Source organism: Mustelus asterias, chromosome 16 (genome assembly GCF_964213995.1).
Source record: "Mustelus asterias chromosome 16, sMusAst1.hap1.1, whole genome shotgun sequence".
NCBI classification, from domain to species: Eukaryota; Metazoa; Chordata; class Chondrichthyes; order Carcharhiniformes; family Triakidae; genus Mustelus; species Mustelus asterias.
Window position 1 is genome coordinate 82,194,924 of NC_135816.1, and position 27,870 is coordinate 82,222,793.

Genomic DNA, 27,870 nt, shown 5'->3' on the forward strand with positions numbered 1-27,870 from the left:
AATTTTTATAAATGACTTGGAGGAGGAGGCTGAAGGGTGGATCAGTAAATTTGCTGATGACACCAAGATTGGTGGAGTAGTGGATGAGCTGGAGGGCTGTTGTAGGCTGCAAAGAGATATAGATAGGATGCAGAGCTGGGCTGAAAAATGGCAAATGGAGTTTAACCCTGACGAATGCGAGGTGATTCATTTTGATTGGACAAATTTAAATGTGGATTACAGGGTCAAAGGTAGGGTTCTGAAGAATGTGGAGGAACAGAGAGATCTTGGGGTTCATATCCATAGATCTCTGAAGGTTGGCACTCAAGTGGATAGAACCGTGAAGAAGGCCTATAGTGTGTTGGCGTTCATTAACAGGGCGTTTGAGTTTAAGAGCCGTGGGGTTATGCTGCAACTGTACAGGACCTTGGTGAGACCGCATTTGGAATATTGTGTGCAGTTCTGGTCACCTCACTACAAGAAGAACGTGGAGACACTGGAAAGAGTGCAAAGGAGATTTACCAGGATGCTGCCTGGTTTGGAGGGTAGGTCTTATGAGGAAAGGTTGAGGGAACTTGGACTTTTCTCTTTGGAGCGGAGGAGGTTGAGAGGAGACTTGATAGAGGTTTATAAGATGATGAGGGGGATAGATAGATTGAACGTTCAAAGACTATTTCCTCGGGTGAATGGAGCAGTAACGAGGGGGCATAACTATAGGGTTCATGGTGGGAGATATAGGAAGGATGTCCGAGGTAGGTTTTTTACTCAGAGAGTGGTTGGGGTGTGGAATGGACTGCCTGCAGGGATAGTGGAGTCCGAAACTTTAGGAACATTTAAGAAGCGATTGGATAGGCACATGGAGTACTTCGGGATGATATTGAGGAAATAGCTTGATCTGGGTTTCAGACAAAGCTCGGCATAACATCGTGTGCCGAAGGGCTTGTTCTGTCCTGTACTGTTCTATGTTCTATATACATTATTTTATGGTCATTGTGATTGAAATTGTATTAATAAGGTTGAAGAGAAGATATTTCCATTGTTACGTACTTATTTATTGCAGAATGCAATACAATTAAACTGCGAAATACAATACATCGATCAAATGCTGCTTTACAAACCATTGGCCGAGATTTGTTGTTTGGCAGTTCCCTGCAGACAATTGAGCTCCAAACTCTTCTCAAAATATCATGAGTTTCGCCACACTTGCCTTATCTTTTGAAACCCCTTCGCCTTCGGATACTGGGGCTCCAAGTATTGTTGAGGGAATTTGCGTGCAATCTGCGCTGGCAATCAAATTTGCATTTGTAAAGTCAGTTTGGTTCCAAGGACTCTCAGTTAATCAAATACAAACAACATTGGATAGTTGTGAATTGTTGTCGAACGAGAAACGTCATATTGTGATCCTTTAAAATTTTTGGATGAACCTGCATTTGTGTCTATCCCTGTTTTCCTTTGAACTTGGTGACTTCAACCAGATTGCTGCGGTTCTGGAGTCACATGTAGGCCTGATCAGGTAAGGCTTGCAATCCCCTTCCATAAAGGGCATTAGTGAACCAGATGTTTTTTTTCGAAAAATGGACAATTGTTCCATTTTCATAACTGGAGTTTTAATTCTAGATTTTTAAATTAAATTCAAACTTCACCATTTGCCATGGTGCCATTTGAATACAGGTTCGTGGAATCTTACCATTGGACTTTGAATTGCTACTCCAATAAGGATAACACTATACCGCCACCTCTCCTACGAGGAAACAGTGTACTGGTCATATGTTCTTTAACTTTATTCAGACACACTAAGAGGGCCTGATTCGTCGCAGTCTGCGATACTGAAGGAGGTGAATTGAGAAATTACAATACAGCTCTGCCAATAGAGGCGTAGTGTATGAATGGAAATTGTCGAGAGTTAGACTACAGACAGCCCTTGATCTGATGAGGTTACGATCGGAAGGATTCCCGCTGGATGGCCTAATTTGAGTGTTTTGGAATAGTTCACTTGTGCTGCTGGTTTCGGCACGTGGCTGGAACACAAGGGCCTTGCCACTATTTAGCCAGCAGAAATTACTGGTCATCCGATGCAGTGTGGACAACAAACTATTTGGAGAGTTTGAATCAATGCCAGGTGTTTATCCATCAGTTGACTTCCCGAAGATTTGTCAGGCTCTTTGCACTACGCCATCTAAAAAGGGTAGGGCAAGGAGGCAGCAACCAGTCATCTACTGACGGAATGAGGATCAATCCATCCCAGTGCTGCAGGCACCAATCTGGACCACGCCGGTTTTTCAGTCTACTAAACCAACGCACTTGGCCACCGAATCTTGGTTTAGGAGTTGAAACTACTGCTTCAAACAGGTGCCCGCTGCACAATAATACCTTCTTGGCCTGGGTGATGGATATGGTTAATCTTTCACTGACCCTGCTTCTGCCATGTTAATATTTTAATCAAAGAAAGCATTGACGAACTATATCAGTTTAAAAAAACACAATTTAGTAATTTTTTCTCAACCAATTTGGCTATGTATAATCACTCACCCAATATGAGTGGGCATTTCAACTCTTTACAATGCAATTTAAGAACAAAGAACAAAGAAAATGACAACACAGGAGCAGGCCCTTCGGCCCTCCGAGCCTGCACCGACCATGCTGCCCGACTGAACTAAAGCCCCTACCCTTCTGGGGACCATGTCCCTCCATTCCCATCCTATTCATCTATTTGTCAAGACGCCCCTTAAAACTGACTATCGTGTCTGCTTCCACTACCTCCCCCGGCAGCGAGTTCCAGGCACCCACTACCCTCTGTGTAAAAACACTTGCCTCGTATATCTCCTTTAAACCTTGCCCCTCGCACCTTAAACCTATGTCCCCTAGTAATTGACGCCTCCCCCTGGGAAAAAGCTTCTGACTATACACTCTGTCCATGTTCCTCATAATCTTATAGACTTCTATCATGTAGCACCTCAAACGCCGTAGTTCCAGTGAGAACAAACCAAGTTTCCGAAATCTCTCCTCATATCTAATGCCCTCCATGCCAGACACCATCCTGGTAAATCTTTTCTCTGCCCTCAACAAAGCCTCCACATCCTTTTGGTAGTGTGGCGGCCAGCATTGAACACTATAATTCAAGCGCATCCTAACCAAGGTTCTATAAAACTGCAACATGACTTGCCAACTTTTAAGCTCAATGCCCCGACGTTGAAGGCAAGCAGGTCGTATGCCTTCTTCACTACCTTCTCCACCTGCGTTGCCACTTTCAGTGACCTGTGGACTGTGCACCCAGATCCCTCTGCCCATTTACTGTATATTTCCTATCTGGATTAGACCTTCGAAAATGCATTACTTCACATTGGTCCGCATTAAATTCCATCTGCCATCTCTCTGCCCAAGTCTCCAACTGATCAATATCCTGCTGTACCCTTTGAAGGCCCTCATAGTTATCTGCAAATCTACCAACCTTTGTGTCACCCGCAAACTTACGAATCAAACTAGTTTTATTTTCCTCCAAATTGTCCTCCAAATTATTTATATATATACAAACAGCAAAGGTCCCAGCACTGATCGCTGAGGAACGCCACTTGTCACAGCCCTCCATTCAGAAATGCACCCTTCCACCGCTACCATCTGTCTTCTATGAGCAAACCATTTCTGTATCAGCTCACCTCTGATTCCATGCGACTTCACCTTCTCTACAAGTCTGCCATGAGGGACATTTTCAAAGGCCGTACTGAAGTACATGCAGATAACATCCACTGCCCTACCCTTGTCAATCATCTTCGTTACTTCCTCAAAAAACTCGATCAAGTTAGTGAGGCATGGCCTCCCCTTTACAAAACCAACCTGCCTCTCGCTAAGACATCCACTTATTTCCAAGTGGGAGTAAATTCTGTCTCGAAGAATCCTCTCAAATATTTCCCTTCCACTGGCGTAAGGCTGACTGGCCTGTAATTAACATCTACAAACACTTTCCCAAACTCATCATCCACCAAGTCCTTCCCTTTAGTGAATACTGACGCAAAGTAATCATTTAATACTTCACCCAATTCCTCTGGTTCCACGCATAAATTCCTCCCCTCTCCTTGAGTGGGCCAACGCTATCTCTGGCTCCCCCCTTGCTCTTTATATATGCATAAAGAGCCGTGGGATTTTCCTTAATCCTGCTGGCCAATGACTTTTCATGTTCCCTTTTAGTCCTCCTTACTCTTCGCTTCAGTTTCTTTCTACTTTCCTTGTATTCTATACTTGCTTTGTGTGTTCCCAGTCTCCTAGCTTTGACAGATGCTTCATTTTTCTCTTTGACTAGGCTCACAATATCTCTCTTTATCCAAGGTTCCCAAAACTTGCCATACTTATCCTTCATGCTTAAAGGAATATGCCAGTCCTGAATCCCTATCAACTCACACTTGAAAGTCTCCTACATGCCAAATGTTGATTTGCCCTCAGAAATCTGCCCCCAATCTACATTCTTCTGTTCCTGCCTAATATTGTTGCAATTCGCCTTTTCCCAATTTAGCACCTTAACTTGAGGGCTACACTTATCTTTATCCATCAGTCCCTTAAAGCTTACTGAATTGTGGTCACTGTTTGTGAACTGCTCCCCGACTGAATCGTCGATCACCTGGCCAGGCTCTTTCCCCAATGCCAGATCCAGTACGGCCCCTTCCCTAGTTGAACGACAGACATACTGTTTCAAGAAGGCCTCCTGGATGCTCCTTACAAACTCTGCCCCATCCACGCACCAGCACTAAGTGAGTCCCAGTCAATATAGGGGAAGTTAAAATCGCACACCACAACAACCGTGTTACTTTTACACCTTGTCAAAATCTGTCTACATAACTGTACCTCTATCTCCCGCAGGCTGTTGGGCGACCTATTGTAAACCCTCAACGTTGTGACTGCGCCCTTCCTATTCCTGAGCTCTACCCATCTTGCCTCGCTGTATGAGCCCTCCAGGGTGTCTTCCCGCAGTACAGCTGTGATATTTTCCTTAATGTGGAGATGCCGGCGTTGGACTGAGGTGAACACAGTAAGAAGTCTCACAACACCAGGTTAAAGTCCAACAGGTTTATTTGGGAGCAAATACCATAAGCTTTCGGAGCGCTGCTCCTTCGTCAGATGGAGTGGAAATGTGCTCTCAAACAGTGCACAGAGACACAAAATCAAGTTACAGAATACTGATTAGAATGCGAATCCCAGAGCCGGCCAGGTCTTAAAGGTACAGACAATGTGGGTGGAGGGAGCATTAAACACAGGTTAAAGAGATGCGTATTGTCTCCAGACAGAACAGCGAGTGAGATTCTGCAAGTCCAGGAGGCAAGCTGTGGGGGTTGCTGATAATGTGACATAAATCCAACATCGCGGTTTAGGCCGTCCTCATGTGTGCGGAACTTGGCTATCAGTTTCTGCTCAGCGACTCTGCACTGTCGTGTGTCGTGAAGGCCTCCACATTAAGGAGAGGAAGGCTTACCTGAAGATCTGGCTGAAGGCTGGCTGTAGGGATTCGCATTCTAATCAGTATTCTGTAACTTGATTTTGTGCCTCTGTGCACTGTTTGAGAGCACATTTCCACTCCAACTAACGAAGGAGCAGCGCTCCGAAAGATTATGGTATTTGCTACCAAATAAACCTGTTGGACTTTAACCTGCTGTTGTGAGACTTCTTACTATATTCTCCTTAACCAGTAATGCAACCCCCCCCCCCCACCCTTTTTACATGCCTCTCTATCCCACCTGAAACATCTGTATCCGGAACGTCAATCTGCTAATCCTTTCCTTCCCCTCTCTGCAAGAGCAACAACATCATATTTCCAAGTACGAAACCAATCTCTAAGTTCATATGCCGAACTTGTTACACTTCTCGCATTGAAACAAATGCAATTCCGTCCAGCAGACCTCTTTTATTAGCAACCATACCCTGCCTGCTCTTTATCTGAGTCTTACTGGCCCTACTCTCTGGTCCCCCAACATAATTTCCCATTGAGCAGGTGTTCACTCAAACGTGAATGGAAAAAAAGCTGCATTCTTCATTTGAGAAGGTACTGAATGAACGCCACGTCTCTATACGGTCTATTAAGCTTCAATTAGACGAGTACAGCGAGTCCTTCTCTGGATTGATGTAATGCCCTCAGGGCCCTTTTTGACTCTCCGCTGAATTGATTCCAACTCAACCTTGAACAACGTTTGAGAAGGAAACACAATATTAAAAGATTGGAAGGCATTTCGAAACTCGAAGTTCTCTTCTTTCAATTCAATCTATGTCCTTCAATACTTTAAACCCCTCAGTAATGTCCCTCCTTCAGCCTTCTACGTTCTGATCAAAACAGTTCCCGCCTAACCAGCCTTGCTTCATAGCTGAAACGCTCTCGCCCAGATAGTATCCTTGTGAATCTGTTCTGTCGCTTCTTCAGTGCGATCACATCCTTTACGACAACCAGAACTGCACAGAATACTCTAGCTGTCGCCTAGTAAGAGATTTATTTTTTTGCAGACCCACCATATCATCTCTGCTTTCATTCTCTATGCTCCAGCTAATGAAAGCAGATATCCCATATATCTACTTAACTATCTGATCTATCTGCCCTATTGCCTTCCGTGATCTATGGGCATACCTACCATATCCGGTCCGCTGCACTTCCGAGCATTCATCGTGTACCCCCTTAACTTGATGATGCATCGTCTCAGACTTTACTGAGTTAAATTACATTCCCCAGTCTTCGGCCCAAATGATCACCCTATCTTTATCATCCTGATTAGTAAAACTTAACAGAAATACTCACGAGATTTTTTGCAGCGTGATGCAGGATCGTATCAGTTGACAGAAGGGTGCATCAGTTCGGAAGCGATTTCGCTGCAGGTCTAATTCTATTAGCGACTGGTTAACGGCGAGAGCTGCGGCTAGTGCCTCGGCACAGTTGTCTGTCAGTCCATTGATATTCAACCTGCAGAGGATGTATATGTATATATTATATTGCCTAACCAAAACTGGAACAGAAGACACATTGACCCTGTACGACATGTGCAGAACCCTTCTTCAAGAGTGAACGATCATCAAGGGCATAGAATCATATTAAGCTGCTGATGTGAATCATGCACATCACATCATCTTTTCAAAGCCTTGAACGTCTGTGCAGCTGATGCAGTCGGTGAAACTATTTGACCAACAGTCAATATTTTACAATTTGTTGTATGAAGAAACAAACTAAGTTATTTCAATTAAGTCCATATTATTAAAGGGCAGTAATCTGCTCTCAGTCCATTTAATGCATGTTCACATAACTCCGAGTTTCGGTATGGAGGAAGAAAATCCGAATTAACTTTGTAGAATTATAAATTAAGAGGCAGTGAAAGCTCCATGATAAGACGCTGTTGATTAACAAACAACGCATCATAATTGGTCGACACGGATCACTTCATGCCGCCTTTAATAACTCTAAGCAACCGCCTCAGACCACATTTAAGCTGAGAGACAACATTCTCAAACTCCATCCAATATCCCAGGAATTATCGTATTGGAATTCTAATGTCTCTGCAGACTAAGGCTAATGTCTCAGGAACCAAAGCTCTGCACGGCCTGCGATACCAAAATGGTTGCATCTCAATGCGACTTTAAAATCTTGCCCACGCATTGCTATCCTACCTCTAAAATGCCAGGATCAACATCTTTAGAAAGACTACAATAGCTCTGTAGCCCTGGAATATCTTTTTCGTAGGCTGTCTGGGGCTTCAGCAAAACCATTGCCATACTACCGTTAGTTTCTCAAACTTCTAATACCTTACAAATAACATTTCCATATTGCTTCTTGTGTTACAAGATGCCGTCCTTATATTGTATCTAATACTTTGGGCATTATTGTTCATCCTACCAATATCCCAACGGAACCGTTTCCCTTCGACTTAGAGGGAACAGCTTGCAAGGCACGAACTGAGCGAACGGTATCGGAATAGGATGAGAATGATCTCACCAAATGGATCTTGTTTGCCTTAATTTTACCCTTTGTGCGCATAGTTTTCCTCCCGTCAAGTGCAAACTGGATGAAATAAAGTGGACATTAATTCTTGTTTGGACGGAGGTCAGGAAAGAGATGAACTGTCATGTTATATTTGTTGCTCTGGATGACCGATCTTTCAACTCAGCTAATGCTTGCTAACATTCGGGGTGCACGGTGGCACACCGTCTAGCACTGCCCCCATAGAGCGCCAGAAACTCTGGTTCGATTCCGTTCTTTGGTCACTATGTGGAGTTTGCACGTTCTCCCCCCTCTCTCTAAGTATGTGTTCTGGTTTTCCCCCCACAGTCCGAATTTTTGTAGGTTGAGAAATATTGGCCATGCCAAATTGTGCCTTAGTATCCAAGGAAGTGTAGGATTAGCAATGAATTAGCAATGGTGATAGGGAAGGCCTGGTCAGATCATCCTTTAGAGGGTCGGTGCAGACTCGATGGACCGAGTGGCCTCTCTGCATAGTGGAGATTCTATGTTTCAACGGTTGTTGTATCCAACATCGAGACATTTCGTTGGAAATTTTGAGTGCATATTAGCTTTTCTTGAACTAATATTTGTTGTTCTATTGTGAAACAGAATACATATGTATTGACATTCCTGTATATTAATTCAACTGTTAATTCAATGAGTGCCATTGCAGTCTTCAATGTTTCGTGTCAGACACTTAAATCAACATAGAGTAATTTGTTTAATTATTTGAATTATCTAAGTTAGAGGCAAAGTTATGCTCAATAAAGCATCAGTATTGATACTTACTCCAATATTGCGATTTTACAGTCTGATTTCCTGAGACAGAGAGAGAGTACCTCCATGCCCGAGTCTGTCAGATTATTAGAAAGGAGCCTAAGAATGGAAGCAACGACAATTTATTTGGGCGGATCTGAGGTTATTCACTTTGAGAATTGCCAAGTAATTCTCCTGACACATTAATCGTTGAAATGATTTCCGGACAGATACATAACGTTCAAATAATGTCAGAATGTATTCGGAACATATCAGAGCGGCTCCACCAAGTAGGTTTCGTAGACTGGAGTCACAAATGATGGCGGAACCTCAGTAAATATCAAATTTATTGAAAATATATATATATTCGGAGGGATGGAGTGGAGTATTGTCATTGGAATACAACTGAAAATATTGATTTTTTTTTGCAGCGAGGCAGATGTTGAACTTTACTTAACAATTGCTGCATATTCGTTCCCAAAAGAAAATAAATAAATAATTTCAGATTCAAGTAAGTTAAAAAACATCCCAAATATTATGAAGAATACGGACATTTCGACTGCAAATTGTGTACAACAGATAACGCGTATTATGTCTTTGTACAATGCGTGCAGCCATTCCATCTTAATAGATCCACAGCGCTTCAGGATTACGCACATTATTTAGATCAGAAAGCGTCGGGCTTACTGTCATAACGTCAGCAAGCGGGCCCCAGAGGACAGAGGAAAATCGTCACAGACACCCTAAAAGCCTTCCTGAGAAAGATTCAATACCCCCATCGACACGTGGGAATCTCTGACCCATTACCACCAAAAATGGAGAAAAGGCATCGGGAAAGGAGCTGAACACTTATAGTTTCATCGCTGCAAGTAAGCTGAGGCCGAGCGTCCACGGCAAAGGAGCGCGTGGCAACACTGGCATCCCATCCACTTGCTCCTCCAACCGCCGCCCGCCCTGCCTGTAAGTGAAACTGAACATTGCGCACAGAACCCCACGATTACCTGAGCATTGCAAGACATCCGCGACACAGAGTGTCTTCTGCCTAAGAAGCAGAAGAAGGCTGGTCGGAATTCCAGGCTTGCTTCAACAACTGAAACGAGAACTTTTATTTACCATCGTCTATTAAACTTAGTAAAAAGTTAAAGCGCGCTGCACAAAAGTGTTCTGCAAGGTCTGTCCGTGTTAGCAAATATAACGAAGCTGACTAACAGCTTATAAAGGAAATAATTTTTACAGCACTTCTGAAAGCAGGAAAGCGTGACAGAGAGATTTCTGGAGGGTATTCCGGAATTGGAGGCCCGTGCTGCCGTCAATAAAGGGGTTGAAAGCCACGCTCGACCGATGCCAATTCCTCGCCGCGTGGCAGGATGGGGGAGCTCACAAATAATGAAAGCCGCAAGGCATAAAATTCTACAAGACGAAGAAGCAACAGATGTCTACATTATAAGATCCGATCCTTGGAAACTGCCCAGTTGGGGCCAGAAGCACGAGTCACAACTATAAATCAAAGAAAAGGAAACTGAAATGAAATATTTTTTCCCCAAATATATTTGATATTTTCGCCAATGCTTGTGCTTTGAAATCGTATGCATCAAGGCAATAGACAATTGTGATGGACAACTTCGAGGCATAGGTTACAATCATTTGTTCATGATACAGGCATGGGGAGAACTTCCCCAGTGAAACATTTGGAGCAGCACTCTGATTTCATACAATTCTCAGGTTTAACACAGTTCCTAGAGAGGGTGAAAGAACTGCAATATAGCACTCTCCCTCAAGTCATGGATAGATTGTAAATGCAGTGACTCAGGACAGGGAACATTGCTTTATTACCAATTTTGTATTTTTAATGTTATGAACCCAAGCTTTTAGCTAGAAATGCCTGTTCTTCAAATAAGGGACCAACCAGCTGGTGAGTTCTGCTGAACTCAGTTCCTCGAAGATGTGCAAATTCCACTCGAATAAGCATATGACTCTCATGAGGTTAGAGGTGTTAGATCCAGCGTCCTTTCATTAAGCCTATTTATTTCCCCTGACACACTGGTTTCTTTCCATGATTCCCTTTTCCATTATTTACACGGGAAGTTAGTCAGGAGTAGCTGAAATCGGTCATGGGCCTGATGCTGTGTACATCAGCAGAACGCGATAGCGAATGCATTTTTAATGATCATCAAGAGCGACACGGCTTGGATTGTGTTGAAATTCTGAACATATTACATCCCCCTTTTTTAAGAACATGTAACGGTACCTGAGTATCTTGCATTTGTGTAGAATGGGAGCAAGCCGCTGAATCCCTTCAGTTTGTATGAAGCAGTAGTTAAGATCCAGCTCCTCTATGCTGTCACAGGGACCCAAAACAGTCGCTAACACAAAACAATCTACTGGATTCAGACGTATTGCCTTTGATTCACTGCTGTGGCCCAGCTTAACGGTCAGACTGCCATCTCCTGTGAACCGCGTTATCTTATCCTGCGATTCGAACACGTAGTGGAAAATGTTCATGAGATTCCTTCTGTCCTTTTTGTTGTGTGTCCGTAAGAGCTGGGTTTTGACCTTTTGTGTTAGCCAGACCTTCACTTGGCACTTGACCTCGTACTGGAAATCACCCAGGAACTTAACCAGTTGCCGGGATGTGCAGGGAGCGGAGAGGCCCACAATGAAGCGGAAAAATATGTCAAATCGCCCGTCATTCCGACTGTCGGCTTGTTCCAGCAGCTCAGCCAAATTTGTCGGAGCCGTCCTCAAATAGGGTGAGAGCGCGGCGAGATATTCCTGGACGGTGAGGTGGATGAATGTGTATACCACGTTGGTGACGGAGTAGTCTCTCTCCAGAATTTCCATCATGAACCCAGAGATGAACTTGGAAGGTTGGAGTTGGTGCTGATTGAAGTGGTTTTGATTGAACACGATGGTCTTCCTTGAGATTCCCTCAAGGGCCATCTCGCCCGTCTTGAGTAAAATATCGCGCCGGTTTTCGACTTCTCGGGAGTGGTTGTTCAAAACGTTGCAAATGTAACTTGAGAAGAGCTGAGTGATGGTTCGTGGGAGTTGCTGTCCGACTTGAGAGCTTAACACGAGGGGAGCCAATGAGCAGCAGAGGATCCAGCAGTATGATGGATTGTAGCACATGGTATACAGGATGTCGTTCTGCTCAACCTGGCGGAACACATCTTCCGCAACGTCTGTACTTCCATAGAATTTTTTAAAGTATTCTCTTCTCTCCTTCGCGAAGAAGCCCAAGATTTCAGCCCAGAGATTAACATCAGATTTCTCCAATGATTCAAGTGCGTGTGGTCGGCTAGTGATCAGCACTGAACAATCCTTCAAGAGTCTCTGCTGTACTAAACAGCGGACAATGTCAGCGAGTTCACAGCGGCATTCAGGATCGAAGCATGCCCGCTCCGCTTCCATGTATTGACACCTCTCCTCAAAATCGATGTTGACCTTGAACTCGTCCAAGCCATCGAAGATGAAGAGCAAGCTGCAAGGATTATCCCACAGACGCTGGATCGTTCCTTCCAGGTAAGGGTATAACTTCAGGATCAATTCCTTCAGACTCGTCTTTCCGCTAAGAGCATTCAGGTCCCGAAACTTGAAGTGAAACACGAAGTCAAACTGAGGGTACATTTGACCAGCCGCCCAATCGTGGACGATCTTCTGTACCATCGTGGTTTTGCCAATGCCCGCCACCCCGCTCACTACCGCGGTGCCTCCCAGGCTGCTCTTGCCGAAGCAATCTCTGAAAAGCTGGTGAATGCGAATTTTCTCCAGCTCGTCCCGGACCAGTTTCCTTTGCCACTCCTCGTGGTCCCTGCCCCTGGACCACAGCTCGTGCTCCAGGAGTCTTCTCTCACGGACGTTAGCAATGACTATCAGTTCAGTGTAGCGTTCCGATAGACAGAATGTTTGGGTCTGCTTCTCGTGAATGCCGTTAACCAGCAATCTCTCATTTTCTGAGCGAAGGTGATTTCGATGCTCCTCTTGAATACCTTTAAGATGAATTAATGAAATTAGCAACGTTAACATAAACGAGTAACATGTTCAACCTTGATACTACTGGATTAGCATGGCATATGTTGGAGGACAGATGAATGCGAGAATTTTATATTACCGGCGGGACGGGGCGGGGCTGGGGCGTCATCCCAAACTGGAAGCACTGGAAATCGCGCGAGAAAAGATCGGTTTCGAATCCCTATATTGCCGCGTAATTACGGCGGGCGCGCCTGGGAAAATTAAGCAGACAGTGGGGGTGAGGGAGTGGGTGTCTTCCCGCTGTCATCCCGTTTTTCGCAATCTCCGGCGCTCATCGTCCGAGGCACAGGACGATCCCTCCCACAGGAAAGGCCTGAAAGTCCCACACAATGTTGCCCTTCCAGCGGCAAGTTTTCGTGCTCCCTCTGCTTTTACGGCCCTGGTTGCAGCTGATTGGCGAAGCTACTTTTAGGTTTTAGTTGTAACCTCGGTACATAGGATGCACACATGTAGAATTTTGCGCTGAGTCAAATATCCGTTCACTGCAGCGGGATCAATGACGCCTATCGCTGTGAACGGCCGGAAAATTCCGGCCATGGGCTGAAATAAACTTAAAAAGTGTATGGGGAATGGGTTTTGTGTTTGAATGCGATGCTCAGACACACTTTGCAGCGTTTTTCAATCGTTTTGTGCAGGTTTTCAGCTTCCTGAGGCAGTCCCCCTGAGTGAATAAAAAGCAAACTCCAGAGCACACCCTCCCTTTACTCCCACCATGCTCTTCCCACCCTCCTCGGCGGTGCTCGGGCTTTCATGCAGTTGCAATTCATACTGGCTGCCCGTTAACTATTCGTCCGTCTCTCGCCCGCTTCCGGTTCCACTGAATGCGCTGGGCGGGCGAAACAATAGTCCCAACTTTACAGCACGATGCACGTTGTACGTTCGAGATCCATCGGATAAAATTGAGCACATAATCTAAAGGGCACTTAAGGAGGCTATTCATGGAGTGTGTTGCTGTGAGACTTGCCATATCTCTGATGGGTCTTTAAAAGAAAATCCATTCGTTGAACAAAAATCTTCCTGAGTGGCGTGGTGGTGCAGTAGTCAGCACTGCTGCCGCACAGTGCCTGGGACCCTGGCTCGATTCCGAACTTGGGTGATTGTCTGCGTCCCTCCTACGTCTGGGTGGGTTGCTCTTTCAGAGAATCGGTGCAAACCCGATGGGCCGTATTGCCTCTTTTTGCACCGATTTGGGATGCTATGGGTCTGTGGTTGAATGGTTGGATGCCGTCACTGGCAAGGCGACATTTGTTGCCCATCCTTAATTGTCCCTGAGCTGAGTGGTTTACTTCGAGGGCAGTTAAGTGTTTACTACAACACCGTGGATCTGGAGTCACATGTGTCCCAGAGTAGGTACACAGCAAGTTTCATTCCACAAAAAATATTGGTGAAGCAGATGTTCCTTACTTTTTCACAACGGTCGATAATATTTCGTGCCCACAAATATTGCAAGACGGTTTGGGCTGTATTTAAATCCCACCAGCAACCTTGCTGCGTGTAGACCTCAAAAACAAGTGAGTGTGAGCTACAGGTCTTTCCTTCCATTCATATTCATTTCCCATCTTCCATTTTCATTATCTTTCTAATTCTCCTTCTCGATTATTCTCGGTATAATTATTCTTACCTTCCAGATCTTGAGACACTTTCGATTCCACAGTGCTGAGGACAGTTTCTCTCGGTAAATCCAAACCTGTAAACATTTTTTTCAGTCATTAGTGCAAAGACAATAAATGTGAATAAATGGGAAATAGATGTTGGCCTAACCAGTGACGTCCACATTCCATGAGTGATTACAAAAAAAAATCTATCAACATCGGTGACGAAATACATGTTGTCACTGCATTGAACTGCACATGTAAGAACATACTTATACAGTACCTTTCTCGTATATATCTGTTAATATGTTTTTCAATTTGGGTTTGACTTCCCGGAATTTCACAAAGGTAACCCACATAGCTCTTCCTGCCTGAGCACCGTGATCCATGACAACGTTGAAAAACTGCTTGGAAGCCTCCGGTCTGTCTCCAGTGTCTGCCATACCCTTGATAACCTGTGACCAAAACACATCTAACGTTGTTATCACATCTTCGTCACTCCGACCGTATTAGTAAGTGCCCTGATTCATTCATCATTACGTCTGATTTGTTCATCTCAAGACTTTAAGTAAAACAACAATTCAATTTACTGTAAACGGGTGAAGAGTGAAATATATGTTTTCTCCTTTAGACTGTCTCATTCATAGGCGTGCCTTAAACAAGCATAAATATTTCCCTAATTGATGTTTTGAGAGAGCAGCGTACCTGGTGTTCCTTCTCGGTGAACATGTTTTCCTGCAGTAATGCTAAACTAACAATTTCCACAAATCCTTCAATTGCTTCTTCCAATCTCTGGCGGTAGAATTTAGTAATCGTGTACAACTGGCGGTCACTGTAACTTGCGAGGGTTTCATTTATTGAGGGGTCAATTTCTGCAAACAAGCCACACTGTGGTGTATCACAACATATATATAGAGAGATCTCATTTACATTCAAAACACAGGTTCAGAACTTAGAAAAACGCTCGACATTTTCTCGAGATCACCATATAATTGTCTGCAAATAGCAGTCAAAGACTAGCTATTTGCGTACGTTTCTTTCTTTCACCACATTCCACGATAAACAGCAATTAATAGGAGGAGGCTAATAATCGTTCATGCTAAGAACATGCGGCTTAGTACATAATAAAAGTTACAAAGCTGAATGCGTTGCTGGAGCAAAATGACCTGGATATGTACGCTTTTCAATTACACGAAAAATCAGCAAATTTAACAAAAGAAATATGAGATGATACCTCCTGGTGGGGCTCTATAATTAAGACAAAATGGCAAAGGAAACTCAGTTAACTACACGAAAAAAGTTTTCGCGCGGGTGATGATGCACCCGAGCATCCGTGGTGTCCCGGTTGCAGACACTGAAAGGAACACGTGGACACTGCGTTCTCCCTACCCTGGGCCACCGAGCCGTGGATGTATCTGCGGTAGAGAGGCAGACTTTTATGTCGATTGTCCACCTCGACTGCTCGCTGCCCCGATCTGTTAACGACCAATTTGCCTAGGCCCAGGAGAAGGCTTACCAGGAAGTCATCCCACTCTCCACACTGAGTGACCGGTTTATGTCTGTGCATCAGTCATTCAAGTTCGCAGGACAGATGGAGAGCGCAGTTAATGAAGCACTCAGTGTCCTGGGAGTTATTACTTGGGGCATAAATTGTAAGAACAAGGAGGTTAGGTAGTACTTGTGTAAGACAATAGATCAGCCTCAGTTGGAATCCTGCATCCATCTCTGGGAGACAGAAATTAATAAAGAGTTTCGTTCATTAAAGTGGGTGAAGATATATGTTGAAGAGAATGTTTCTGGGGATGTGTAACTCGCTTTTTCAGATAGATTGGAGAAGTTTAGAACGTTCCTCGTGGAAAAGTGAGAGCTGATATGAGTTTTGATAGAGGTACTCAGAAGAATGAGGGAAATAGACAAGAATAAATGGGGTGAAACTGTTCCCACTTGTTTCATGATCGAGAACGAAAGGGCACAGATTTAAAATAATTAGCAATCGAAGCAAAAGTGACATTTGTTTTTTCACACAGCGAATGGTTACGGTCTGCCTGGGAGCTTGGTGGAGCCAGATTCAATCAAAGCAATGAAAAGGAAATGTGAATGCTCTCTGAAAAGGAAGAATGTGGGTGGTGACGGGGGAAAGGTAGGTGAATGGCACTGATTGCATTCGTTATTCAGAATGTTGGTGCAGACACGTTAGGCCGAATGGTCTCTTTCTGCGAAGTAACAATTCTGAAAATCTGTGATTATCTTTGCAGTTCTTGCGCCATTTGAAAAAAAAAATTGAAGCTGACTTCAAGTCCAATAAGCTGCATTTGTTAGCCAATCTGTCGTGTGGCGCGTTATCAAGTGCCTTCTTAAAATCCAGATAGGCCTCATCTATTGCTGCTGATTAATCATTTTCTCTGCTAACTGCTGCAAATATCAATTCTTGGTTCATGTAAATATTTCAGAGGCAATGTTAACATTGTTTTAGTGACGGCAAGTTAACTAGAATGATGGGCTTTGGAGATTGCCAGAACAGATAAAAATAGCAGGTCAGAAGTTTACCAATGTTCCTGAAATGGAGTCAGAGTGGACGATTCCATCCTTAGGTTTAGATTAGACATAGGAAAGAACAAAGAACAATCCAGAGCAGAGATAATTATTTGTAGGAAAGCCAACTTCGAAGGGACAAGGATGCATCTGAGTTGAATGATTTGGAATCAAATGTTGGAAGAGAAGTCAGTGAATGAAAACTGGGATGCATTCAACGATGCACTCTTACAGGCACCGAAATTATATATTCACTTGAAAGGGAAGCATGACACATAAATACAGGACTTCCTGGATGACAAGAGGGAAAGGGGCGAAGGTGAGAGGAAAGAAGTGTGCATATGGCAATTGTTAGGTCGAACATATGATGGAGACTCGGTGTGAATATAGAATGACCAGAAGGGAATTGGCCAAAAAGACAAACAAGAAAAGTAAGTAAGTGGAATGAAAAGAGACGAGAAGCTAACATGTAAGGAAATCTGGGTATCCTCTAAAAGCATATAACAATAAAAGGGAGGGAAAAGAGGGAATAGGGTCAATTTGGGATCAAAACATTGAGTCAGGGGAAATTGCCGAGGTATTAAATAAAGAGATATTTTGCATCTGGCTTTACAAAGAAAGAGGATTGTACCCAGGCTCAGGTGAGAGAGGAAGTAACTGGTGAACTAGCAGAATTTATACTGGAGTAATGGGACCTTATAAAGGCTATAATTGCATTCAATTCATGAGATAGCAGGGCATTAGTAATTTCATGCAAGTCGACTAACTAAGGGGAGTGAGAGTGCAGATTGCAAAGATACTGGTGATAATCTTCCAGAATCCCTTAAGCTCAGGAGTGGTGGAAGAGGACTATTGAGTTGCGAACATTAGACCCTTGTTCAAAAAATAGTGCAAATACAGGCCTTCCATAAGACCATAAGACATAGGTGCAGAAGTAGGCTACTCGAACCATCGAGTCTGCTCCACCATTCAATCATGGTTGATGTTTTTCTCATCCTTATTCTCCTGTCTTTTCCCAATAACCCCTGATCCCCTTATTAATCAAGAACCTATCTATCTCTATCTTAAAAATACCCAATGACCTGGCCTGCACAGCCTTTTGCGGCAAAGAGTTCCACAGATTCACCACTCTCTGGCTGAAGAAATTCCTCCTCATCTCTGTTTTAAAGGATCGTCCCTTCAGCCTGATGTTGTGCCCTCTAGTTCTAGTTTTTCATACCAGGGGAAACATTCTTTCCACGTCCACTCTAGCCAAGCCTTTCAGTATCCTGGAAGTTTCAATAAGATCTCCCCTCAGCTTTCTAAACTCCAACGAGTACAGACCCAGAGTCCTCAACCGTTCCTCTTCATTCCAGGGATCATTCTTGTGAGCCTCCTCTGGACCCTTTCCAAGGCCAGCAGATCCTTCCTAAGATATGGGGCCCAAAACTGCTCACAAAACTCCAAATGGGGTCTGACCAGAGCTGATGCAGCCTCTGAAATACATCCCTGCTCTTGTATTCTAGCCCCCTCGACATGAATGCTAACATTGCATTTGCCTTCCTAAGTGCCGACTGAACCTGCACATTAACCTTAAGAGAATCTTGAACAAGGACTCCCAAGTCCCTTTGTGCTTCTCATTTCCTAAGCATTTTCCCATTTAGAAAATAGTCTATGCCTCCATTCCTCCTTCCAAAGTGCATAACCTCACACTTTTCCACATTGTATTCCATCTGTCACTTCTTTGCCCATTCTCCTAACGTGTCCAAGTCCTTCTGTAGCCTCCCTGCTTCGTCAATACTACCTTTCCCTTTACATATCTTTGCAGCATCTGCAAACTTAGCAACAGTGCCTTCAGTTCCTTCCTCCTAATCGTTAATGTGTATTGTCAAAGATTGTGGTCCCAGCACTGACCCCTGAGGCACCGGCTGCCATTCTGAGAAAGAACCATTTATCCCCATTCTCTGCTTTCTGCCAGTCAGCCAATCCTCTATCCATGCCAGGATCTTACCCTTAACACCATGGGCACTTAACTTATTTAACAGTCTCCTATGCAGCACCTTGTCAAAGGCCTTCTGGAAACTAAACAAATCAGGTCCACAGGTTTTCCCTTATCTAACTTCCTTGTTACCTCCTCAAAGAACTCTAACAGATTTGTCAGATATGACCTCCCCTTGACAAAGCTGTACTGACTCAGTCCTACTTTATCATGCACTTCCAAGTACTATGCGATTTCATCTTTAATAATGGACTCTGAAATCTTACCAATGACAGCAGTCAGGCTAACCGGCCGATAATTTCCCGTCTGCTGCCTCCCTCCTTTCTTAAACAGCAGTGTTACATTAGCTACTTTCCAGTTCGCTGGTACCCTCCCTGCCTCCAGTGATTCCTGAAGGATCACCACCAATGTCTCCACAATTTCCTCCGCTATCTCTTTACCAGCTTTACCATCAATGGTAGAGAACTTTATGTGAACTATGGTCTGGGCAAAATCAATAGACATTTAGAGAAGTTCAAGATATGTCAGGAAGCCAGCATGGAATCATAAAGACAAAATCGTGTTTACATAACTTGCTGGCGTTTTTGAAAAGAGGTACGAGAGAATTTTGACGTGGACAGTGTTGTTGATGTGGTATATATTGATTTTTAACAATCAATATCAAATATACAGTGCCATGAAATAGGACTCTGGGAAACAAATTTATGTAAGAAGTCTCACAACACCAGAATAAAGTCCAACAGGTGTATTTGGTAGCAAATACCATAAGCTTTCGGAGCACAGCTCCTTCGTCAGATGGAGTGGATATCTGTTCTCCAACAGTGCACAGACACAGAAATCAAGTTACAGAATACTAATTAGAATGCAAATCTCTACAGCCAGCCAGCATACATTGGTAAAGTATGTAGAGATTTGTATTCTAATTAGTATTCTGTAACTTGATTTCTGTGTCTGTGCACTGTTGGAGAACAGATATCCACTCCATCTGACGAAGGAGCTGTGCTCCGAAAGCTTATGGTATTTGCTACCAAATAAACCTGTTGGATTTTAACCTGGTGTTGTGAGACTTCTTACTGTGCTTACCCCAGTCCAACGCCGGCATCTCCACATCAAAACAAATCTATCTCATGGAAGAAAGGGGAAATAAGAACTTGGTTACAAAGGTCGACCCTCTCTCTGCACAGATGCTCGTCAGACCTGCTGTGGTTTTCCAAAATGTTCTGTTTTTGTTTCAGATTCGAGCCGAGGTATGTTAGATGGAACTTAATTTAAATAATTGCGAGGTGTTTCACTTTGATAATGCAAACTAGGGCAGGGCTTACGCAGTTAATTGTAGGGTCTTGAGGCGTGTTGTCGAACAGAAAGATGTAATGGTGCAGGTACATAGTCCCTTGAAAGTGGCGCCACAGGTAGGCAAGATGGTGAAAAGTCGTTTGACACGCTTGCCTTAACCGGTCAGAGAATCGTGTGCAGGAATTAGGACGTTATGTTGTAACTGTGCAAGACATTGTTAAAGTCACACATGGAGGACTGTATGCCATTCTGATCGCCATGCTTTAGGAAGCGTGTTCACGGATTTACAAGGATATTAACGGGACTGGAAGGTTTGAATTCTCAGGAGAGACTGGATATACTGGGACTTTAGTCCCTGGACCATAGGAGAATGAGGGGTGACCTTACGAAGTTTTATAAAATCATGAGGGGCATGGATATGGTGAATAATCAACGTCTTTTCCGCGGCGTCGGGGTGTCCAAAACTATAGGGCATCGGTTAGAAGTGAGAGGGAAAACTTTTTAAATAACCTGTGGCAAACCTTTCACAAATGATGATGGTGCGCATATGGAATGAGTTGCCAGAGGAGGTGGTAGAGGCGAATACAATTACAATATCTAAAGTGCATTTGGATAGGTACGTAAATGGGATTGGTTTAGAGGGATGTGGGCTAAACGCAGGCAAATGGGACGAGTTCAGTTTAGGAAGCCTGTTCGAGTTGGGTCCAAGGGCCTGTGTCCATGCAGTAGAAGTAGATTTTGCTCTCATCTGAATGAGACCGCGACCTTAAACCAACTCGATTGACCATCTGGTAAATTGGTCGATGAATCTGTTCTATCTCAATCATAAATGCAGCGAGTCAGGAAATGCATTTGCCAGCACACCGCCATCTCGAAAAAGCATAATCATATAGTAAGTCGTCACCCTACCTGGGAAACTGTTAAGGATATCGCTTTCTGTAGAGCTTTCATTCCTTTTAACTCGGCAAAAGTTAAATGAATCGTTTCTGTTGGGCGGACTCGAACTCTCCGTGCCGATTGCATTATTTTCACCTGCAGCATTTCTCAGCGATCCGCTGGTTTCAAGTGAGAAACATTTTGTGGGGTATTTTGTTTCTCGTTTTCCCTGTGCCTTGCCATATTGTTCATCGTTCGGCATGTTGTCCGAAACGAGACAAGGTTGTGGAGCAATGTCTTTTTGAGCGAAGCTGCCATGTATTGGCGTATTAGCTGTCTGAGCATCCAAGTCGTTTGCATTTTGTCTGTTCAATTCCAAACTGCCCCGCCAACTGCATCTAACCATTCGGGGACTTTTATTCGTGGCAATTTGCACACGTTGCAAGGTAAACTTTTTACTCGCCGAATTTCCCATTTTATATATATTCCCCTGTTTGGAATCAATGCAGATTATTATTCAAATGCACCAGTTTACGTGGCAGTCTTGTTCTGTACTGGGATTGCAACGATATATTAAAATTCTTGTCTCTCCAGAACAGGGTCACAACTCTCCCCTACTTGTTACCTGATCCTCTCCACCTGTTCCATGAGACGGCTCAGAAATTACATTAAATTTTAAAACAACAGCGATGAGGTATGATTACATTTTGATCTATTGAAGGACTTTCAAAAGTGGTGCTCAATTAGTCTTGCGTATGGTACCAAATAAATTAATTGTATTTTTCAGCTCAGATGCGACGAAACAACATGTAACTGCCCAGGTAGTTTGCATTTCACTGCAGCAGACAGAACCAGAAACTCAAATCAGCACATGGGTCATTTCAGTAGGCTATGTTGCGTGAACACACTTTCGCATTCCGAGGACAGAGTAAAAAAAACAAAGAACTAGCCAAGGCTGGAGTCGTTGTGCTGGCACTTCAGTAATTCAAAGATCCAGATCTCATCGTCTTACGATAAAGCATACACTCTCAGGAACCCATTGCCTGTGTAACACCCATTAACTCCTGTTTGCAGATCTATCCAACCATGACAACAAAGCTATAAAGGAAAGGAAAAACACATTGCCGGCCAACCAAGAAGAAATGGGTGGGGTGTGCTTGTCTCGGGACGTGAGGTTGGTGTGGGGGTAGGGAAGTGGGCAGCATTTCAGGGAGAGATCGGTTCCATCAGAATTCTAGAATCGGATTTAACTTAAGTTTTCTTTTGAGTGGACGTTTCACAATTTCAGCATTCAGTTGAGAAAAATATATCTGCTTGACTTTCGAAAAGTTAGCCACTGGCAAACCTAACATTGTGTTCCCCAGTTCGAAAACAATTCCATAAAAAGTCATGTACACAGAGTGTACATTATCACAGATTATACATGTTCTGTTTAAATCACCGGTCTGAGGACAGAATAAAACAAGCAACAGACGGCAGTATTTTCTTTTCCTTAGAAGGCGCACGTGAATAACTATATTCCATTTCAATGCAACACTACTGTTAACAATTAACAATGTGGATTCAAACTTGACTGCCACATGCACATTCCGTTCCATTACTCTCAGTCAGGTACCTTCAGCTCTGGACTATCTGAGTGCCACAGCTTCTGCCCCTGCCCCTTCTATGAAGCGATGCGGAGCAGGAGAGGTCTCTTTCTTCGGGCCTCCGCGCATATCTATTAGGCTGAAACCATGCAGGCACACAAGGTTGGGGGACGGCGAGTGTTTGATGGAGCGGTGGGGTAGGTTAGAACTGAATCGTATGCTCGCTGATAGGCGAAAGGCAGACGATTCTACTGAATCTGGATTGGTGGACTGGTTTTAACCCTCGGTGCCCGAGCCCCTGAAAATAAGGAACTTCTGGGAATCGGAAAAATTCTGTTACTCTGCGCCAAGAAACACTTCGTTCCGCGGCCGACGACAATCTCGACTTTTTCAGCTCATCTGAACGTTCACTGTGGATGGGGGCTTAATATGAGATCGAAAGAGAACCACAGCCGTTAGCAATAACGGTCTGTTCTCGGCAACTATCGTGTGTCGCAAAGAATTGCCACTGGACCGATTCACAAAGCCAACGCACGTTGAGAGGTAACACTGTTCACAGGGCTATAAAACCAACGAGGGCGGCGAGAGAATGCACGAAGATACGCTGATTACAAAAATCTGCTTCAGCAATCACCAGGTTTTTTTTTTCAATTTGCTCTGCTCTTTTCATCCTTACCTTTCAATGCGGCACCAGCATCTGTGTACAATCAGCACTGTTGCTCCCTTGGTGTATTTTTTCTTCTGAGTTTCGACTCCAGATCCGCATCGGATGTTTAGCGCTGTATCCAATGATCTAAGTTGGGTCAGGCTCAATAGTAAATGTTTAACATCGGCTCAAGGAGTGTACTTAATCAAAGCAAGGAGTGCTGACTTTCAAAAGTATGAGCAAAGTTCAAGCGAAATGTACTTTGTTCACGATTAACAGGGCAAACACCCCGAAGGGACTGTTCACTACTTAACTCGCTGGCCCACTGCCCCACTCATCGCTGGGACCTCACCCATTTCGCAGAAGACTTTCCAATACATTCACAGAACGTGCAATACCACCCCCTTTGTTTTTTCCATCAAGAGGGTTCAAGGCCCCAGACAATCCTTCCAGCTGCAACTGCGATTTACTTGAAAAAGCGCCCTTTTCCTCTGCTCCATTCGCAATGCTATGACATTTCTTTTTCATTTAGTTAACAGACTATTACAGCAATTGCTCTTCTCTGTTTATCACTCGATCGAATCGATATGTTAAACAGATCTAAACATGTTCTAAATCTAAACATCTAAACATGATACTAAACATGTTCACGATAAAATTCACAATATGATCCAGGCAACCTGGGACAAAATGTATTAAAAGAGGTACCAGTGTTCAATCTATGTCAGTAAAGTGAATCAAAATGGAAATGTATCCACAGGGGGACACAACTGAAACTTCCTTCCACCTCGAACAATTATCCATTGTGTATGTTTGGCGATTTTCCATATCCAGCTGTTACCTGGTAACAGCACTGTTGTTCTTTTTTGCGCAATGAAGAAATTGCTTTAGAAATCGGCCTACAAGTTCAAATATGTAATCTGTTCATTATTATTCATAGAGTTCATAAGTACAAATTCCACAGTTGGTTTGCTCAAGGGCGTGTGAGATTTAAAAAGGGTGCAGCTCTTCCCCGCCTTCAATGTTTGCATTGCAAAGTTTTTTCTTCCGCTTTCTAATATAAATCTAACTTTACCGGGGCATGAAGAAACTGCAAACGGCATACAATTTAGATACATTATAACTATAGCATGTGCTATCATTACCTTCAAGGCACATTTTAAATCCACATGATTGTTTTAACTAACACAACATGAGAATAGAATATATTGGTGATATAGAAACAACGCAGATTAGTTTCTGAAAGGGCGACGAGGCTACGTTTGTTGATTCAGCAACATCATTTTACAGTTGCTGATATTAAACTGACGGGATATCCCTCTGTTTGGCAACATTGTTATTGACTTAAATGGAACATGCTTGGAATAAAAACACCCTGTCTACTCGCCATCATCAATATTACATCACACAATGTCAGAGATATCCCCTGCTCCTCTCTTCCGCCTTGCCACACGTTGGATTATTCAACTGCGTTTCCGTCATTCTTTATCTTCGTCTTATATCCAGAATTAGATCGCCAACTTTCTCTCTTATACACTCCAATTTAATTTTATTTTCTTGTTCATCTGTTGTTCAATCGCTTTGCCTCAGGCCCGTCGAGATGTTTGCTTCCGAAACAGAATTTTCCACTTGATCACACAAGCCCACTACTTCTCCCGTATATTAAAAGTACTGGCATTCGCGCTACCACTGCTCCGCTCACTTTGCCATTCTTAACATTGAATCAGAGAAGCCAGACCGTGCAGAAGAACGACATTCTCCTGATCGAGTGAGCATAGCATCTCCGAAAGAACATGTTACTGAGGCCTACCCACCCCCTCCTTATCCCGGTAAACCGATTCACTTACTATGGCTTTTGCAGCTGGTCTACACATCTTTCGACACGAAGGGAGAATTTTCATTTGATTCATTATTAGTATGCAGTGTCCCAGGAGAATATTATTCCAAACACCATTAATTTAAGAATATGTTAAGGGGAATTACAATATTTAACGGGTAGAGGTGGCTACTAATTGACAAACTCATTATGCTCCCCTCACATTTGTGTCTGCGTCGCGAGAACGTTGTGCTGTATTATACGGTGTCCTCGTTCCAGTCATTAGTCTAGACTGAAATATTTGAGATTACAGCTCTCATCCCTGTGACCTCCAACTATTTACTCGTTACCCTGACAGTTATCTAAACATCATGAGTCTCTGTTGCTTGTTAGTTGGCCAATTCTCTATCCATACCAATCTCATACGCCAGCACCATGAGCTCTTATCATTTTTGGAGATGTCCATTGAATTCCTTTTCTGAACCCAAATGTTGGGTTGAACAACCCGTTTTTTTTCCCGCTTTTCCACCCTGAAGAAGTTTTAATGAATCTGCCAAAATTGTTTCCCTTTCGTTAATCAATTGACTATTCTTGATTGTGCTATGGTCTTCTAAACATTCGAATATGACACTGTAAACAATGGATTCCAGATTGCCGCTTCCATCGTCATTTGACTACATGGCATACATGTTTCTACTTTCTGCCGTTTTCCTTCCTATCAATGAGTGTCAGATTATAACTTACAACTTAAAGTTGAAACAAATCCTGGATTTAAACAGGATGATGTGAATCCACTTTCTCATGAACACAGTTCGGATGTTTTGTTTGCTGAAATAACTTTCAGAAATTTGCACATCTTTTAAAACACTGCAAATAGAGAATAAATGGGCATAGGTTTCATTGCCTCCCAATAATATTTTAGAGATTGTTTTAATAGAATGAAGTTTAAATGTTAGCCAAAAATCGAAAGTTTTGATAGCTATCGGATTTCCAGTTTTAAAGTGAAAGAGAATAAATTGCTGAATCCAAATATTCAGAAGCAATATGAAAGAGAACTTCTGCTTGGGTTGCAGCTTAAAACAACAAGCGTCCAAAGGCAACTGTATTTTTAGCAAACAACAGCGTCATTCAAGATAATGTTAAGAACACGAAAGAGATTCGAAAACCTCATGAAATCTCATAAGAGTTACCCCACGTGCCAGACTGCAAAATCCTACATACTTTTCAAAAGAGCAGCATCAAGAACCACCCTCTGGCTCTTGACAGAAGCCAGAGGGTGGGTGTAGAGAATTGTTTTTCAATCTGGTGGCCTGTGACCAGCGGTGTGCCTCAGGGATCAGTGCTCGGTCCACTGTTATTTGTCTTTTATACTCATTATTTGGATGAGAATATAGGAGGCATGGTTCGTAAGTTTGCAGATGACACGGAGATTGGTGGCATAGTGGACAGTGAAGAAAGCTATCTCCAATTCCAACGGGATCTTGATCAATTGGGCAAGTGGGCTGACAAATGGCAGATGGAGTTTAATTTAGACAAATGCGAGGTGATGCATTTTGGTAGATTGAACAAGGGCAGGACTTACTCAGTTAATGGTAGGGCGTTGGGGAAAGTTACAGAACAAAGAGATCTAGGAGTACATGTTCATAGCTCCTTGAAAGTGGAGTCACAGATGGACAGAGTGGTGAAGACGGCATTCGGCATGCTTGGTTTCATCGGCCAGAACATTGAATACAGGAGTTGGAATGTCTTGTTGAAGTTGTGCAAGACATTGGTAAGGCCACACTTGGAATACTGTGTGCAATTCTGGTCACCCTATTATAGAAAGGATATTATTAAACTAGAAAGAGTGCAGAAAAGATTTACTCGGATTGAGTTGGATTGAGTTATAAGGAGAGGTTGGATAGACTGGGACTTTTTTCTCTGGAGCTTAGGAGGCTGAGGGGTGATCTTATAGGGGTCTATAAAATAATGAGGGGCAAAGATCAGCGAGATAGTCAATATCATTTCCCAAAGGGAGGGGAGTCTAAAACTAGAGGGCATAGGTTTAAGGTGAGAGGGGAGAGATGCAAAAGTGTCCAGAAGCGCAATTGTTTTACAGAGAGGGTGGTGTCTGGAACAAGCAGCCAGAGGTAGTAGTAGAGGTAGTAGTAGAGGCGGGTACAATTTTGTCTTTTAAAAAGCATTTGGATCGTTACATGGGTACGATAGGTATAGAAGGATATGGGCCAAATGCAATTGGGGTTAGCTTAGGGGTTTGAAACAAAAGGGCGGCATGGACAAGTTGAGCCAAAGTGCCTGTTTCCATGCTGTAAACCTCTATGACTCCTTGACTCCATTCAGCTCCTAAGCAATATTTCAACCAAGCGTTTGAGAATGTCTATCAAGACAAAATGAAGAGGATGGGAGAACCCTTGTGGACGTTGAAACAAAATTAATCGTCTGTACAGAATCAAATTCGCTTTACAAGAGCATTGGAACCGAAAACGCCATGCAAGTTGAAATGTAAAACTGAATCGGCACATTTGGTTGCTTTCATTGCATGGAATACCTATAGAGATACGAGTCAGATAGGTTTATGTGTAAAATCTGGTTAATGGAAATAACAACTTAATTGTTGAAGGGGTAGCAAATGTGGGAATGTGTTGCATTTGTAAATGATATGGGAAAAAAACCATTGTCCCGCTTGCACGACAGCTGTGACCAATCTTGTCTTTGGACAAACACCTGCTCTTGTTAGTTGGTGTGGTGTCCCTTAAAGACAACTTTCAGTTAAGGTGATTGGCTTGCGGTTTATGACATCATATCAGAACAGCAAACTGTTCCTGAA

The 27,870-nt window shown here is 43.3% G+C and overlaps 1 protein-coding gene across 1 annotated transcript in view; it reads right to left on the minus strand.

Annotated features, from left to right (window-relative positions):
• LOC144505371 (NACHT, LRR and PYD domains-containing protein 3-like) overlaps nt 1-21,257 on the minus strand; it is a 38,487-nt gene extending 17,230 nt beyond the window's left edge. The window contains exons 1-7 of the mRNA XM_078231489.1: nt 21,029-21,257; nt 15,022-15,188; nt 14,600-14,771; nt 14,346-14,411; nt 10,941-12,681; nt 8,726-8,812; nt 6,746-6,997 (exon numbers count right to left, since the gene is read on the minus strand). Of these exons, the coding sequence (XP_078087615.1) occupies nt 6,746-6,997; nt 8,726-8,812; nt 10,941-12,681; nt 14,346-14,411; nt 14,600-14,771; nt 15,022-15,188; nt 21,029-21,257 (2,714 nt within the window). The remainder of the gene's footprint in view (nt 1-6,745; nt 6,998-8,725; nt 8,813-10,940; nt 12,682-14,345; nt 14,412-14,599; nt 14,772-15,021; nt 15,189-21,028) is intronic.
• Between the last annotated feature and the right edge of the window lie 6,613 nt (nt 21,258-27,870).